Source organism: Nuphar pumila, chromosome 1, assembly GCF_984573655.1.
Source record: "Nuphar pumila chromosome 1, dmNupPumi1.hap1.1, whole genome shotgun sequence".
In the NCBI taxonomy this organism is placed as follows: domain Eukaryota; kingdom Viridiplantae; phylum Streptophyta; class Magnoliopsida; order Nymphaeales; family Nymphaeaceae; genus Nuphar; species Nuphar pumila.
The window spans coordinates 5,382,451-5,396,950 of NC_143249.1; the positions used below are offsets into that span (position 1 = coordinate 5,382,451).

Consider the following 14,500-nt stretch of genomic DNA (forward strand, 5'->3'; position numbering starts at 1 on the left):
GTTTCACACATGTGAAGGGTAAAAAGGTTCTAACTAAGTTGGTTATTTGTGGTTTTAGTCATTTGACAAATTTTGGCAATTTGTAGGTTTTTAATAAAACATGTCATTTTTACTATACAGGACAGTCATTTTACATTTTATATAATTTGTGGACTTTGATGGGTGGCTGCGTGTGTATGTGAGAACCCTTGATATTGTGCTTCTCATTCTATGTATTTAGTTTATACATGGTAAAAAAAAAAGTCGCAGTGCATATTTTAAACCACACACATATCAAATGCGGCAAAAAAAAATCCCCACCCAAAATGTGTTTAGAGGGTAAAATATCCTTAAAAAACGAGAAAAAAAGTTAGTTCCAAATACATATTCAAATCTAATTTGGATTTATTTCATAATCCATATGAGGTTTCAGGTTCAGTTCATTACCCTTTTTAAAATATATTCAGATCTATATCAAACTCTTTTCTTTTTACCATTAAAAGACTTGTTTCTAGCCTTTTTGGTTGGATTCAATGATGATGTGTAGATAATGAAATGTTAATTTTCCCAATTAATCATGATTTGAAATTTGCTGATTAATCACGAATTGACGAGGATGATGGATGCCGAGGTTGACCGATTTTTGCCCTGATTAATCATGATTTGCCGAGGAGAGCATTCCCCGAGGAATTGCCAAGGACGAGTTTTGGCTACTATGGCAGATACAACTTGCTTTCGTTGGGATTTATCGGGTCTCGGATATGTTTTCTTACTTTTCAAAAGTCCATATCTAGCCCATTGGCAGCCTTACTGTACTCTATCATAGCTATTCAGCTATTCAGTCCAACCCGAATCTGGATCCTTGGGTATGGACATGGAAAGGGACCCGAGCAATATGCAGGTTGGGTTTGGGTCATAATTTTTTCCAGGTACCTGGCCTGACTCGTTTTTTTTTTGAGAGGTACCTGACCCAAGTATTATATATATATTTTTAATAAAAAAATTAAAATCATGCTGGTTCGGAGTTGAGATTCTATTCTTGTGACCCGACAAAACCCAAACCCAAACCCAAACCCAAACTAGAACCTGGTTATTAGTTATATGGGTGGTTCTGGATCAACCCTGACCTGACCCTGACCCAACCCGTTGACAGCCATACTTTAACCTGTGGAGAGCACTTGTGTGCTCGCAAGTAGCTGGCTAGGAGTGGTTGGTAGGAGCTGTCAGTGTTGCGGTGAAAAACACTATGGTTGTGTAATCACACTTGCGAATTGGGCAAAACCGCATTAACACAGATGTCCATTCATAGATTTCAGAAACAGGACAACACAAAATTTAGTTAGCCCCAGTTGGTAAAAGGTATCAGCGTGTCTCTGGGGACACGACCAGACATGCTGATCCAGATGCTAATAAAAACTATATTTTTAATATTAAAATATAAAAAATAGCATGTTATTGATTAAAATTAAAAAATTCCGTGTCCTCATATCCTATTTTCCAAAAAATATTTCGATCTTGTTTGACAAACCCACGTCAAGAATCCTTGTATCCATACAGCTATTCAGGGAGGAATTTTAAAAAACATGAAAAATGAAATTTCTAAGAAATCAATTCAACCATTGTCGGAAACATGGTTACCAGAAGCTTGTTGCTATCCTCTCAAAAAAAGAAGCTTGTTGCTACATAGAAAAGCTCACTTTCAGAAGCAGGAAAGCTTTCGCTTCTCCAAAAGGAGAGGAAGCTTTGAAAAACCTGCTTCCTAAATATGAGAAACTTGATAGAAGCCCACATTTTTTTCATTTTCCAAATCCATTTCCTTTTGTTTTCCTCTCGCTTCTTGGCACTTCTCACTCTCTTTCTCTCACTTTATGTTTTTCATATTAACAAATTATAAATTTTTATAACAAACTTGCATGTTGGTTTTATATTGTTTTATATTTGTATTCACATCATTACCCCATGCTTTATAGCGCTTTCTGTATTTTCTTTTCATTTTTCATGCACTTACATAACCGCATCCAGCTTCCCACTTCATGCCATTTTTTAACACTAACTTCCCTGCTTCTGGTTCACTTCTAATATCCATTTTTCATGCACTTACATAACCGCATCACTTCTAATATCCATTTCGTTTCCCGGTAACTATGGTTGGAAACTTTATTTTTATCCATCTTTTAAAAGCTAATGGAACTCTTGACACCACCTTTGACTTGTATACCTTTTTCTTTGGACAATTGGACCGAGTTTATTTGTATAAAACCCAACCCTGGCAGCACTAAAAAGTACACCTAGCTTTGGCCTCATGGCAACGGAAGTGCGCCCTTGAATTCCGAACTCATGACATCCCATCAACTTGGTGACAATTCACAATATCAAATGGGCAGAGCCCTGTGAAAAATCCTTACTATAGAAGTTCTGACTCAAGGTATCCCACACACACCCTGCATGGGAAAAGTAAACATATAATAATAGAAATGATTTTACTTGTCGAAATAAAGAAGAGAAAGAATGATGGACCATGAAAACAACAATACAAAACAAAGTAGCTCAAATGCTTGATCTACTGGTAACCACAAAAACAAATTGAGACGAAGACAATGCAAACTCAGTTATTTCAGATAAGTAGATGAACCCCATAGAAAAACATATGTGATCAGTGAGGTGGTAACTTCCAAACTTCTCGGTCCACGAAGCAGAGGTGGAATAATTGATACCATTAAGAAGGTACCCAACAGCCAAGAACCAAAGAATACTCCAAGCCTGCACATTACCAAATGGTCAGTAGAAGTACTTAACAGGCATATATGCAGGTAAACAGACATGAAGCTACATAATATGAAACTCATGTTCATAGATATTTTCTTTCTTTTTTTCTTGTTAAGCTAGCAGTAGACAGATCACTGACAGACACCCAGGAAAGAAAGGGCAGTAGGAATTGAACAACTTGATCCTTAAGGACAGGTCACCCACTGAGCAGTGCAAAATGCTTACTTTGAAAGAGTTTGATAATTCTGACTCAGATCACTCAACCAAGGTTAATTTGGTGTTGCTGGGATGAGGAATCCGACTTTTTGTAGTGCTTATTAGGCATAACAAAATGCTTACATGGTGTTACATAAAAGCAAAGTTGCAGATGTAGAGTAACAAGAGGAAGTGGATTATGCAAGCCTTATGAGTGAAGCTGACTAGTTACATAGGCTAAAAGCGAGCAAGGACCCTCAGCCTATTGCATGCTATGCAAAATATTAACTGCAAGCAGGATACAAATCCTTATGTATGGTACACGTTCTATGTCAATGCTATAATTGTTTCTCTCTCTAGGCAGACAGTAAAATAAGTCTGACAATACCAGCAGAGCAGAATATTTATAAAGTCCAATCAGTGGAGTGCATATTGAATCACCCCGACCGGACTCAATTCTGGATCCTAGCCTGTCATATTCAGACCAAGCTTATCTGGACTGATAAATTTGCAGTGTAGATTCTAGAATCATTAACCTATCACTCATGACTAACATAGACTTGGACAAATTGGACCTGGATAACCTACGCAGAATTCAGACAAAACCAACTCAGGCTGGCTAAGTCAGTTTGAGGCAATTCCAGAAGCAAAAGTTTCAAGATCTAAACTAGCCAATCCCCTAAAATTCCAATATAAAATGTATTGTATGTGAATAGTTAGACTATCCAAAGTCATGAACAGTGAATTCAGAAAACATAATATGTAAATAATCAGCTACATGCATAAATGCTTCTGTATTTTGTGTGTGTGTGTTGCTAGGGTGTGTACATGAACAACAAAAGAATGTCATTGATAAGACTTACCCGTACAGGATAGCTCTGATTCGGCTCTTAAGTCTTTGATATATGAAAAACATGGCAGCCACCAGAGAAATGGCTACCTGAAGTGTTGGTCCTTCCTCAGTTGGATATAGGACAGTTAATGCTCCAAGAATTACAAATACAGCTGCAGTTTTTACAATAAAATTCGTTGATGGAGCTTCAAATCTGCTTGTGATTGCCTTTACGACTCGTGTTTGACTAACCTCTCTCATTTTCTTCTTTATGTTGAGTTTTGGGCTTTTCCTCTCTAGAAAACTCTGCATAATGATTTTGTCATGTGCAGATTCAATGGCATCCACACTTGGTTTGTGGCCTGCAAATTTGCTTATCAAAAAATTCCTTGCAGCTTGAATTTCTTCTTCTGAAGCCTCCCTGCTGATCCCAAGCCGCTTGTATGGGTCCTTTACATTAATTCTTGAGAAAATTTCTGTCATTGTTGTTATGGATCAGGATAGATTTTGATATGCATACAAATAACAAACTCCAGCAGACAAGTATCTTTGATAGATGCCTAACAAAACTCCTTTCCAGAATGTTTATTTAGTACAAATGAATTTCAACTTTCATGGAGAGCAAAAACTGGATAGAACATCTATCTGAAACATGAAAGCGAAAAAACTAACACACTATTCCAAAATAGTTCAACAAAGCAGCTCAGGCCATATTGAAAGATTAAAATTTAAATCACAGATAACAGTTTCAAAAGGCAAAGAAGTTGTACAAAAGATGGTGATACAAAAGAACCACTGACATACACGTTACACAACCTAAAACAGCAGGAATTTTTCTAGCAAGAATGAGTTTTTTATCAGAGGGACCATGCCGGTTATTCTTGTAAATTATCTTAATGTAATGTTTTATATTATAGTCTGGGACAGAGAAGTTGGAGAAGCACGTTAACTGGACCTACAAACAGGTTGATTCAGGGTTAATCACAAATGCCTCCTATACTGGATCCAACTGAGAGAAATTAATCAGGTGTTGCACCTTGCGAAGCCCGATATGAGTCCAATTCTGTAATGAATCAAAAATAAATACAAGAGAATGCCTCTAAGGGTTACAAGAGAGCACAAATACAAACTCACAAAGGAGATACACAATAACAACTCATAAGAGAGAACATAAAAAATATAGCTTTGTATTAATCACAAATATGCATAGAGAAGCATACATTACAATAAGAAATAACCTCCTTAAATAGGCAAATGGGCAAAAATCAGTAGTTGATTGTCTATCATTTAGGTCACCTCCCCAATCTGAGTCGGAATAAGAAACTAACTCAAGAGAGAAAAAGAAAGATAACAAAAGACCCCTAGAAGTAGAATTCTATAAATATCTAAATATCCACATCACAACACTCATGTGAACTGTGGTGGGATAGTGATGAAACCTATGTCACCTCGGTGCGGGTGCGGGTGCGGGTGCGGGTGCGGGTGCGGGTGCGGGTGCGGGTGCGGGTGCAGGTATGGGTACGACACGACAATTCCAAAAAATGTAGGTACGGGAACACAACTATATATATGTATATTAAATATCACATAAATACAAAATAAATTTAAAAAACTGAATATAATCTAAATATATATTATATACTGAAAATATAAAGTTATAAACTGAAAATATAATTATAAATTATAAATTGAATACAAACTTCCATGTATGGAGGGTAAAATGGCATGTCGGGGAGTCGACGCATGTCGACATGGGGATACACATGTCGACATGGGTACAAAGGGCAAAATGGTGTGTTCGGGTACCATAGGTTGAAACTAGTTTGCAGTATGAACTGCATGAGCATTATTAGGTCAAGTAATAGTTAAGTCAAGGTGCCAATCATTTGGCAATACAGAGTCGGATCTTTCAAAGGTGTCCCATTATTTGACTTCATTTAGCATTGATAACTATTGAAGTATCTACCCTTTTCTCATCAATAATCACAAGCCTGTCAATAATATCATTATCAAACTTGGTTTGAGTAAGTACCCTCGAGGAAAATAAACCTTGATTCTTAAGAAAAATTTGAGAAATCCAAGATCAGGAGAATAACTTTAATATGATTAACTACTTGTTTATCTTTACATGTGATAATTATATTATCAATATAGAGAATGAAGATGAATATCCCTGCATCAGATTTCTTAATAAACATTGCAGTGTCAATATAACAAGATTTAACTCTAAGGGTAAGCATAACATAGCTAAATTTATTATACCATTGCTTTAGGTGCATGTTTCAAACCATACAAGGCCTTTCTTAAATGAAGTACCTTTCCGGGAGGAACCTCATATCCAGGAGACGAATTCATATAGACTTCTTCTTTTATGTCCTTATTCAAGAAAGCATTTTTAACATCCATTTGGTAAATAACATAACCCTTGATAGCAGCTAGAACTATAAGAGTCCTAATAGAAGTCATTCTAGCTATGGGTGCAAAGGTTTCATCATGGCCTATACCATATTCTTGATCATATCCTTTTGCAACTAATCTAGCCTTATACTTTTATACGGTCCCATCACTCTTAGTTTTAACTTTATAAACTCATCTGCAACCAATATTTTTTTTCTTTAGGTAAATCAGTTATTTTTCACGTCTTGGATTTTTCAAGTGCCCCTAATTCGTCATTCATGGCTCCTATCCATTTTGGGTAATTTTTAACTTGGTTATAGGTTGCTGGTCCAAAATAAGACATGATTTTAAGTTTTTAACTAGGCAGACTTTATATTGAGGAAAAAAAGATTTATATGAAACAAATCTATCAGAGTGTCTGGAGACCCTATCAGATCTTCTAACTTCCCCTACATGTTGTCTTTCTAAGTTGGAATAGTTTTCTAATGCACCAGGTTGTTTATCATTGCTCTTCTATTATATTGAATTATTATAGGTTCAATTTGTTCAAAATTTTCACCATCCTGGATATTGGACTGAGGTTATTCATTATTAACGTTATCAATCAAACAATCAGTATTGTACTTAAGCAATAATTCAAGCAAAAAAGAGTATTCAACACTTTTCTTAGGCACACTTTGATAAAAAAATATTTTTTCCCTAGGAAATAAACATTTCTAGAAACATATAGTGTCCTTTTCAAAATCATAACATCTAAAACCCTTTTGGCTTTCTCCATAACCAAAAAATACACAAGGTATGACTTTTGGAGAAAGTTTGTCATTTTTGTTAGCAGGAACAAAACATTTGTATCCAAAAGGCCTTAGTCTAAAATAGTTGGGAGAGATTTTAAAAAGTTTTCATATGAAAATGCTTTCATTTTTCCAAGAATACAGTCAGTATAATAAAATTCTTCATTATAAAGAGTTTTCAAATGTGGTACATAAGACAATTTGGATATATTGGGATGACCTAGCCTTTGATACACAAAAAAATGTATTTTGTATATTATAATAAAAAATATTCCTTGGAAGGACAAGTCGATCCATGTAGTAGAGATTTCCTTCCCTATGCCCTTTCCCAATCCGCTTCCCTGATTGGAGAGATCCTGCATACAACATTGGTTTGACGAAGAGACTACATCTATGATCAGTAATCTAAGAAACGGAAAGAAGGTTCAAATTCAATTTAAGAACAATTCTAATATTTGGAATAAAAAAGTTTGAAATATTTTTAAATTCCCACAACCCTTTATATTAAGGGAAGACCCATCGGTGGTAAAAACATGAGTTTTTGTTGAATTAGTGCAACAATCGAAAAACAAAGATCCATTTGGGGTCACATGAAAATATGCGCTGGAATCTAAAAGCCAAGAGACCCTACAAGAGGGAGATGAAGTATAGATCATGGCTCCTGAAATGGAGGAATAAGAGGTTTTGAGGAGTGGTTGCAAGGCCTCCATAAGTTAAGACAAAGTTATGGTTTCAAAGGATTTAGACTCTCAATTGGTTTCATTTTGGTCACAATGAGAAGTTACCACAGATGCCACATTTCTTTCTTCTCTTCCTTTGACTTTGGGACAATAGCGCTTGATGTGGCACAGTTCTCCACAGTTATGATATATGATCTTTTTGCCATCATCATTGTGAGATTTCCATAATAAAGCTTGAAAAAGTGTGATGGTTTGTAAACATTGGTGTTGGCACCCGGTCTTGAAACGGGCAACACATTATCCTTATTTTCATTGGATTCGAACATGGATCTTAACCTTGTCTCCTTCATACACACATTGGCTAACACTTCATGTAAGAAAAGGGATTTTTCCCTATGAAAAATATTACTCTGAACTTATTCAAATTCAGGTCTAAGACCTCTCATAAATTGAAATAGTTGTTCTTCAAGTATTTGCTTCTTTCTTTGAAGAGCATCATTTGAGGTTTACCATATTAGCTCTAACTTAGTCGTTTGATCCTAAAGCCTCTTAAGGGCACTATAGTATTCTCGAATTGTCTTGTCACTTTGTTTATAGTTATGGATCCAGTTCCTTATATCCCATTTGTAGGCGGCATTTTTTTGGGTATAAGTTTGTTTAATAAACTCCCAAGCTTCATCGGCCCTCTCAAAATCAAGAATGTTAGAGCATGACTTCTCATAAAAAGAAAAAAAAACTTTGGCATGACCCACTTCCCATTCTTTATAGGTTTTTTTGTAGTGCAACAAAGCCTTTGTCCTCTATACTCCCTTGAGAGCCTATTCTTTAGATTCCCATCTTTTCCTATAGTCACTTTTTTGAGAATTTGTTGAGGTTCCAGTTCGAAACCATCAACAAATTGCCACAAATCCTTGCCCATAAGATTTTTTTTACCATCGTGGCCCACATATTATAGTTGCTCCCATCAAATTTGATGGGAAGAATGGTTACAACTTCTTTATCGACCATTGGAGAGAGAGAGAGAGAGAGAGAGAGAGAGAGAGAGAGAGAGAGAGAGAGAGAGAGAGAGAGAGATTGAAGTTGATGAAGATCCACCAAGAAGCATGTATACGAGCTCCTGAGCCTTCAACACGACCTGATCTTGAATCCACAAGTCTCTAAGAGCGCAAGGCTATGATACCATGTAATGAAGCAAAAAGAAATACAAGAGAATGCCACTAAGGGCTAAAAGAGAGCACAAATACAAAGAAGCCACTTATGGACCAAATACAATCCCACAAAAGAGATACACAAACTCAAAAGAGAGAAAAACATAAAAAACATAGCTTTGTATCAATCACAAATATGCTTAGAGAAGCATACATTACAATGGGGAAGAACCCCCTTAAATAGGCAAATGGGAGACCACCAACTAGTCATTGGACTAGCCCCAACCGCTACAAATATAGCCATTGGGAGTCTGGGACTAGCCCAATGACTAGTTGCGCTGTCCCAATCAGCTCCAAACACTAAAAATATAAAAAGTAAATAAAAACAAATATTACAATACAGCCCCTACTAGGCTGACCCAAATATAAGAACAAAATGACTGAAATACCCCTGATGGGTATTTCAGTGTACATACAGAAAATATATATAAAAAACATATATATCATATATATAATATATATGTATATTGACAATATATGTTAACAAATTCAACCTATCTGGATTCTGGAGCCAACAGAAATTGAGAAATATATTATTATAACAATATAAACGATTGTTACTTTTGGGATAACATGGGCAGAGAATTTCCCAGGAGAACAAAAAAGAAAAAAAAAGTGTCTTTCTTGCAGGGGAAAAGCCTGCAAAATTTCAAATGAGAAAAGAAAAATTGGAAATAATAGAATTGTAAATATATAAATTTCTTAATGCAAAATAGCTTAAAAATAGCATGTTTATTTTCCTTCTAGCATCAGTGTCCAATTTTACATACAGTGACCTGAATAAACTGTTCTTCTAGACCGATAAAGTCATAACTATGTACTGCAGAATAATAGTTGGAGAATCTGCTCTGGCTTCACAAAAAAGATATAAGAAAACATGCCCCAAACAAGATCGTATCTAGTGAACCCCAGTAGATATATTTTTATCATGTGAGAAAAAGTCAAAACAATAAAACCTTTCTTTCTCCTCTCCTCTTCTTGGCCCCTGTTTAAAAAGTACAGTTTGAACTTTTAAGGTGTAGTGAAATTCAATTGAAACCATATTCCTTGATTTTTTCAAACAATACACCTTCAATTAGAATATGAATAAGATGTAGTCCTGAATGGATAATAATTAATTTAAAATTACAACTAAAAATCAATAAGGAAAATTCATCACAAAGCCATCCCCTAGGACATGAAAACTAGCACTTAAAAGTGTTCAATGTGATGAAAAATAGCACTATATATATTTTCATGACTTAAGGAAAAGTCAAAACACATCTCTTCTTTCTCCTTTCCTCTTCCTTGGCCCTTGTTTGAACTTTTAAGGCGTAACAGAATGATGTTCAACTGAAATAGCAATAGAACCATATTCTTTGAATCAAACAATGTATGTACCATTCCATGGAGACCAATTACAGTATGCATAAGATGTACTCCTGAACTAGTAACAGTTCATTTAAAATTATAGGTAAAGATAAATAAGGAACATTCAAAACAAAGCAATCCCCTAAAACATGAAAAATAGTACTTAAAAGCATTTAGTACGATATAAAATTAATACCACTTGATTCATCAGCCATATCACTGAATGATGCACCCATAGCGCTTCTGATTTTGCAAGTTTTTGGAACCCGATAGTTCCATATGGAACCATTCAAATGTTTTCTGATAAGAGCATGAAAAACAAATAATAAGCTCATGGTACATCTTATAACTGACAGCATCAACGTTCATCAGGATAACAGTGCCAAGCATAGAAAAGTATATGTAATGAGTATTTAAAGCGCACCTATCAATATGAAAAGAAAGTTTTATTTCTTTATGACACCAATTCAGTGAACATGCCGAAACCTGCACAACTGAAGAGCCTGACAGCCATGGAGGTAGAATGGGGCACCAAATTTTGGAAGGACTATATTTCAACCCAGGTGCATGCATTTTGGAGAATGAACTACAAGTTATTTTCATAAGAAGAACTCTGATATATCATATATGGAATGATCCCATCTGCATTGATAAAACATTGCATTTTGCAAGCTTAGACAGTGTCTTCTATATACATAAATCAATGTATAACAAAACCATAAATAATATTACTTTCATGTCAATGTAAAACTGCTACTATTCCTTTTAAACATGTAGTGCAACTGCTCCATTAAAATACAATGTCAAGACATGAAAGATCTACGGATTATGATTTTCCTCTTGAAATTCAGTAAACTCGGACAAAATTTATATTAAAAAACAGAGAGATGATTGAATCAGAAATATGACATATTTGGGCAAGTTATTGATTAATACTTAATGCTAGTCAGTCACTAGCCAAGATCGACTAACTTGCCACTTGACAGGAATGTTCCCCACCCCAACCCCCCCCCCCCCCCCCCCCCCCCCTCCAAAAAAAAAACAGTCATCTTTTTCTATTCATTGTCACACAGGAAGCAAACTGTTTACACTACAACCAGTATTTTATTTTGGTACAGATGGAAGGAGATATAAGTATAGTGAGACACCATAGGTGAAGAAAGAATGCCTATTGCTCGTGCTTTCCATGGTCACTATCGCACCAGGGAACCCAATTCATTCTACTCAGTCCAGTCTGAATGAACTTCACGGAAGCAGGAATTCCTGGACAACGAGAAAGCACCGGGCCCTGCTACCAGGATAGGGAAACATGCATTATGATTAATCCCTTTAAAAACGTCTAACAAAAAGCCAACTCTCAGAAAAATTAATTCAGACAGTCTTGCAGGTACATATGACAAATCCACCATGCTTGTCACTACCAGTGAAAGTTGGAGGTTGCTCAAACTACCCTAACCAAAAAGGTGTTCAAGTGAACGTGTTCACAGATTTGACAGAATAATTGCACGTTAAGCTACTAATCATAGAAAAAATTGCTTAAAAGAAAAGTCACCCAGTTCATGTTTCGTTCAAGCGAGTCAGCTTGGAACGAAACAAGCAAGAAGTGACTCAGTACTCACTTAGTGTTTGCATGTTTTGATTTTCTTTGGTGGGTCGTTTTTTGCTTGCCAAATGCAATCTATGCGCGGTTTCTATAACATAAATTAATACGTGAAAACACATCCAACCACAGATTTGCCAATTAGAAACCAGGAACTCAGAAATGCCCAACAACCTATAAGGTTTAACAGTAACTACAGAATCCAATGGTTCACACAAAATTTATGGAGCTTGAATAAAGACCCGAACATGTACCATAAACAGAATCAGCCCTCTTTTGCTACCATCAGAAACGCAGGAAAGATGGGTTCTACCACAAACATAAAAAGAATACAACACATCAAAATAAGTGTAGAACGTACTCGTTGAGGCTTAATAACCCCTTGGTCAATTAACAGGAAAAAAATAACGAATTGAAACACAAACATAATAAAAGAAGAAAAAGCTACACATTTTTTCTTCCCAGTAAACATATACACAAAGAAAAAACCCAAAGAAAACATTTTTAATGAAAATGAAGGAAAAATAAAAGCACCCATCAAAGAAATTAAAGAGGAAAGAAGAAGGACTCACCTTGCTTCGGGTGGGAAAGGAAGAGAGAAGATGGGGATGACCAAACTGGTAAAAAAAAGTTGGAGAGGATGGGACACATTGTAAAGGGTAACGAGGGATTTTGTTGGGGTTTTAGATTTTAGAATTCTAGAGCCTTTCCTCTCTAAGGGTGTGGACAAAAAGGGAATTCATCCTTATGTAGAGAATGGGAATTCTATTTCAGCTGCATCCGAACACTCTTTCACCCACACAGGAGGTAGAGAATGGGAATTCTCTTTCAGCTGTATCCAATATCTCTCTAACTCTCATAGGAGAAATGGACCCCTGAGAATGGGAGTTCCCTTTGATCTGCATCCAAACACTCTTTTACGGTTTTACCCACAGGTGGGGAATGGATTTTATCTCTGGATCCAGATCTGGAACAAAAATATGATTGTTTGTGAATGACATGCGCAAATTACCTCTCGAGCTCTACCAAATGGGTCCGGCTAGGGATGCAAACAGGTCAAATCTGGATCAGATCCGAAACAGCTAAAATTGTAAAACCTCCATCCTAAATCCAACCCATTTTCATCCCCAGGTCCGACTCAGATCTAATCCATTGACAAGGAGCCTAGCCATGAGTCTGCTCAAAAGGAAATGTATTGGATTGAGGGAAAACAAGTTTGTTGAAACGGAGGCTCCGCTTGTTTGGCAGGAACTGTTAGTCCACGTCACCATGTGTTGGGACGTTGCAAGTTCAAAACCCAATGATATGTTGTGTAACTATTGGGGGTCTGCCTAACCCCAGCATGCCTATCAAATAAAAAAAAAAAGTTTATTGAAACTATTTGAACAGAGTACGGATTAGGTTAGGGGGTACCCCCCTTAAGCTGCTAGACATGCAAATGGGTCAGATCCATGATGAAATTTTTATAAATTTTTGCTGTTTCAGATCCGGTCCAAATCCGACTACCCATGCTCCTGATCCGACCCATTTGCATCCCTACCCACGGCAGGTGTTCATCACATAGATGGATGGCATGGTTTTGAGATTGTTCTCAACTGTCCATTTTTTGCTCTAAATGGTGTTCATCTAGGAAATCAATGGGTCTGGAAATTTTTGTGGGACCCATCTAAAGGGTCAACAATCCAACCATGGCGTTAGGGGATGCCCCCCCCAAAAAACGCAAAAAACTAGTTATTTTGAGAGAAATGTTTAGAACATGAAATTATTAGATTTATAAAAATAAGTGAAAAAAAAATCTCCATTAGATTCATCAATTATGGATCTAATTTTATTGGACTCAAATTTGATCACATTGACACTTGTTTTTTTTATATTTACACTGAGAAACCACCCCCAAGATCAGGGACTTAGTTGTGCTAGCTATGCCTGCCGTCCTCATGATCGCTGTCCTAGCAGCTGCAGGCTAGGGAGTCGCCACGCTTTGGCTTGCGCAATGGGTGATGTTCATGGGATCTGAACCTAGACCACCTGCGTAGAGGCTTAGGTCCCATCCCACTACGCCAAACCCCTTTGAGACCACATTAAGACTTAAAATTTTCATATACCTAACTTGGTTTGTATGGAACTCACGTATTGCTATCTATAGACATCATTCAAAGGGAAGTATTAGAGCGATTCCCAATCACATCCCAAAATTAAGTTTCAGTCAGTCTTCCACGCATCTGTTAACCTAATGACAATTATATCCTAAAATAGCCTGATAAGTCCTTGTTAGTCCCCTAGTTCCCCTTCCAACCCTGCCAGGTCCAGTAGGGATGGCACTGGACCGGGGTGGGGGACAGGGTTTGCACCCTCGCCCCGTCTCAAAATCCATCACTACACGGGTTTTAATTTTAACCTTCATCCCGGCCTCCGTCCCCGTTTCATGTCCTCCATCCCTGGTCCAAATGAAGCTAGGCGGGGTGGGACTTTGTTTTCCTTCGGTCCACTGCCATCCTTAAATAAGGATCGGGGATGGAGCGGGGCAGGGCAAGGCAGGGATTGGGACGGGGACGAGGCGGGGTGGGAGAAAGCGTAAGTTCATCCCTGCACGAGTTTTTATTTTAATCTCCATCGCCGTTTCATGTCCTAAATCCCCGGTCCAAACGGCCTTCCACACACACACACAGTCCACTGCCATCCCTAAATGCCAGCAACCAGAA

At 37.0% G+C, this 14,500-nt stretch overlaps 1 protein-coding gene across 1 annotated transcript; it reads right to left on the reverse strand.

The window, feature by feature from the left end:
• Positions 1-2,120: 2,120 nt before the first annotated feature.
• LOC149847774 (protein CHAPERONE-LIKE PROTEIN OF POR1, chloroplastic-like) lies at positions 2,121-12,511 on the reverse strand. Its single transcript, XM_090009450.1, has 5 exons — positions 12,371-12,511; positions 10,623-10,840; positions 10,395-10,498; positions 3,804-4,248; positions 2,121-2,739 (listed from the first exon to the last, which is right to left on the reverse strand). The coding sequence occupies exons 2-5, from the start codon at positions 10,799-10,801 to the stop codon at positions 2,589-2,591; spliced, it is 879 nt and encodes a 292-aa protein (XP_089865576.1). The 5' UTR covers positions 10,802-10,840; positions 12,371-12,511; the 3' UTR covers positions 2,121-2,588.
• Between the last annotated feature and the right edge of the window lie 1,989 nt (positions 12,512-14,500).

Excerpts from the sequence above, each read along its gene's own strand:
- LOC149847774 (XM_090009450.1), bottom strand. The coding sequence starts at position 10,801 with ATGAAAATAACTTGTAGTTCATTCTCCAAAATGCATGCACCTGGGTTG. Across the intron at positions 4,249-10,394 it reads TATGGCTGATGAATCAAGTG|AAATTTTCTCAAGAATTAAT; the intron begins GTATTAATTTTA and ends CAACAATGACAG. Across the intron at positions 2,740-3,803 it reads ATCAGAGCTATCCTGTACGG|GCTTGGAGTATTCTTTGGTT; the intron begins GTAAGTCTTATC and ends GGTAATGTGCAG.